Below are 1,531 nucleotides of genomic sequence, written 5' to 3'. Positions count from 1 at the left end.
GACCGGTGCACCCCACGGAGATACACTGGGTCGAATGAAACCACGATTAGAAAGATCTTCAAGTTGTTCCTTAAGTTCTTTCATTTCGGTCGGAGCCATACGATACGAAGCCTTTGAGATAGATGCAGCTCTCGGAACAAGATCAATTGTAAATTCAATTTCCCTTTCCGGAGGAACTCCTGGAAGTTCATCTGGAAAGACATCTTGAAATTTATTAACAACAGGAATATCTTCAAGTTTAAGGCATAATCCTTCACATCTTTGCCATACCATTGCTTTAACATTTACTTTTGAGATAACACGAGTTCCCTTCTCAGGTGAAACACCCTGGAACACGTATTCGGGTTCATTGACGTGACCGAAGATGATTTGTTTGGCTTTGCAGTCGATGGTCACTCGATGTTTAGACAACCAATCCATGCCAAGGATGATATCAAAGTGATCCATTTTCATCGGTAGTAAAGTAACTTCCCGAATTCGATCGCCAATAAATAACGGACAGTTTGGGAATTGCCCAAATATACATATTGAACTACCCATGGAGTAGTAATATGTAATGGAAATTTAGTGGATTGTTCATATGATTTAAGATTTTCTTCGAAGTTTTCAGAAACAATCGAGTGTGTAGCACCTGTATATATATATATATATATATATATATATATATATTTATTTATATATAGTTTAACTATTTGGCGGTTTTCACCCTTTAAATCTATATTCTCAACTTCATACTAATATAGGTATAAACTCAACTTTTGACACAAAACTAGTCTAGGGTATAAGTTGGTTAAGCATAGGGTACAAATATGTTATGCATAATTCTACCAAAAATTTACGTAACCCAGTTTGTACGAGTTAACGAAACACGGATATTATATTGCATATAACCCATATTTCATATATAAAATACATGTTTTCCCCCACATAGGTCTTTGATACAAGAGTCTATAATGTAAAATACACAACCCAAATATTTTAAAAGTACATGCTCTTATATCCTAGCATCTATGCTTCCAAAATAGCTAAGCACATAGGGAAGTAATTCACATAATGCTCTTTCCCTTATTATCTTTACATGCACACATAATTTTGAAAACACGAAATGAGGGTTAGACATGAATGTCTAGTGAGGTTCCCTTTTATGTAGTGCAGTGTGAAGATCACCAAAATGTTTATTTCAAATCATTCATCTTATGAAGCAAAACTAAAAACATACTGCTTCGGGCCATCGGGCCTTTGGTTCCAAACCACACTTGTAACATATTTCAACATCCAGGACCAGAGCCCCTCTGGTATTTCTTCCAAAGCTTCTAGTTCCTCGACCATAGCCTCTGGTTGTACTAACCAGAGCTTCTGGTTCAAAAGACATGATCAACCAGAGCCTCTCAAGTTCAACGTGTAAGCCAACTAGAGCCTCTCTGGTCTGGTTTTCATAAAAAGATTCTTAGTATAAAATTCTTTTCTTAAAACATCTAAAAATATGATTATGACATGAAAGCTCTTATCAGTAGATACAAAACCTCTGATC

At 35.9% G+C, this 1,531-nt stretch overlaps 1 protein-coding gene across 1 annotated transcript; it reads right to left on the bottom strand.

Moving 5' to 3' along the window:
• Positions 1-24: 24 nt before the first annotated feature.
• Positions 25-540, bottom strand: LOC112505158 (the record flags this gene model as incomplete). Its single annotated transcript, XM_025109105.1, has 1 exon — positions 25-540. A coding segment is annotated over exon 1 (516 nt), but the record flags the coding sequence as incomplete, so codon positions are not given.
• Positions 541-1,531: the final 991 nt, after the last annotated feature.

The sequence above is a fragment of the Cynara cardunculus genome, unplaced genomic scaffold, assembly GCF_001531365.2.
Source record: "Cynara cardunculus var. scolymus isolate 2C unplaced genomic scaffold, CcrdV1 Un_Scaffold_8757, whole genome shotgun sequence".
Classification (NCBI taxonomy): domain Eukaryota; kingdom Viridiplantae; phylum Streptophyta; class Magnoliopsida; order Asterales; family Asteraceae; genus Cynara; species Cynara cardunculus.
The sequence above is the reverse complement of the archived record's forward strand: the minus strand, read 5'-3'. Positions and strand labels throughout refer to the sequence as shown.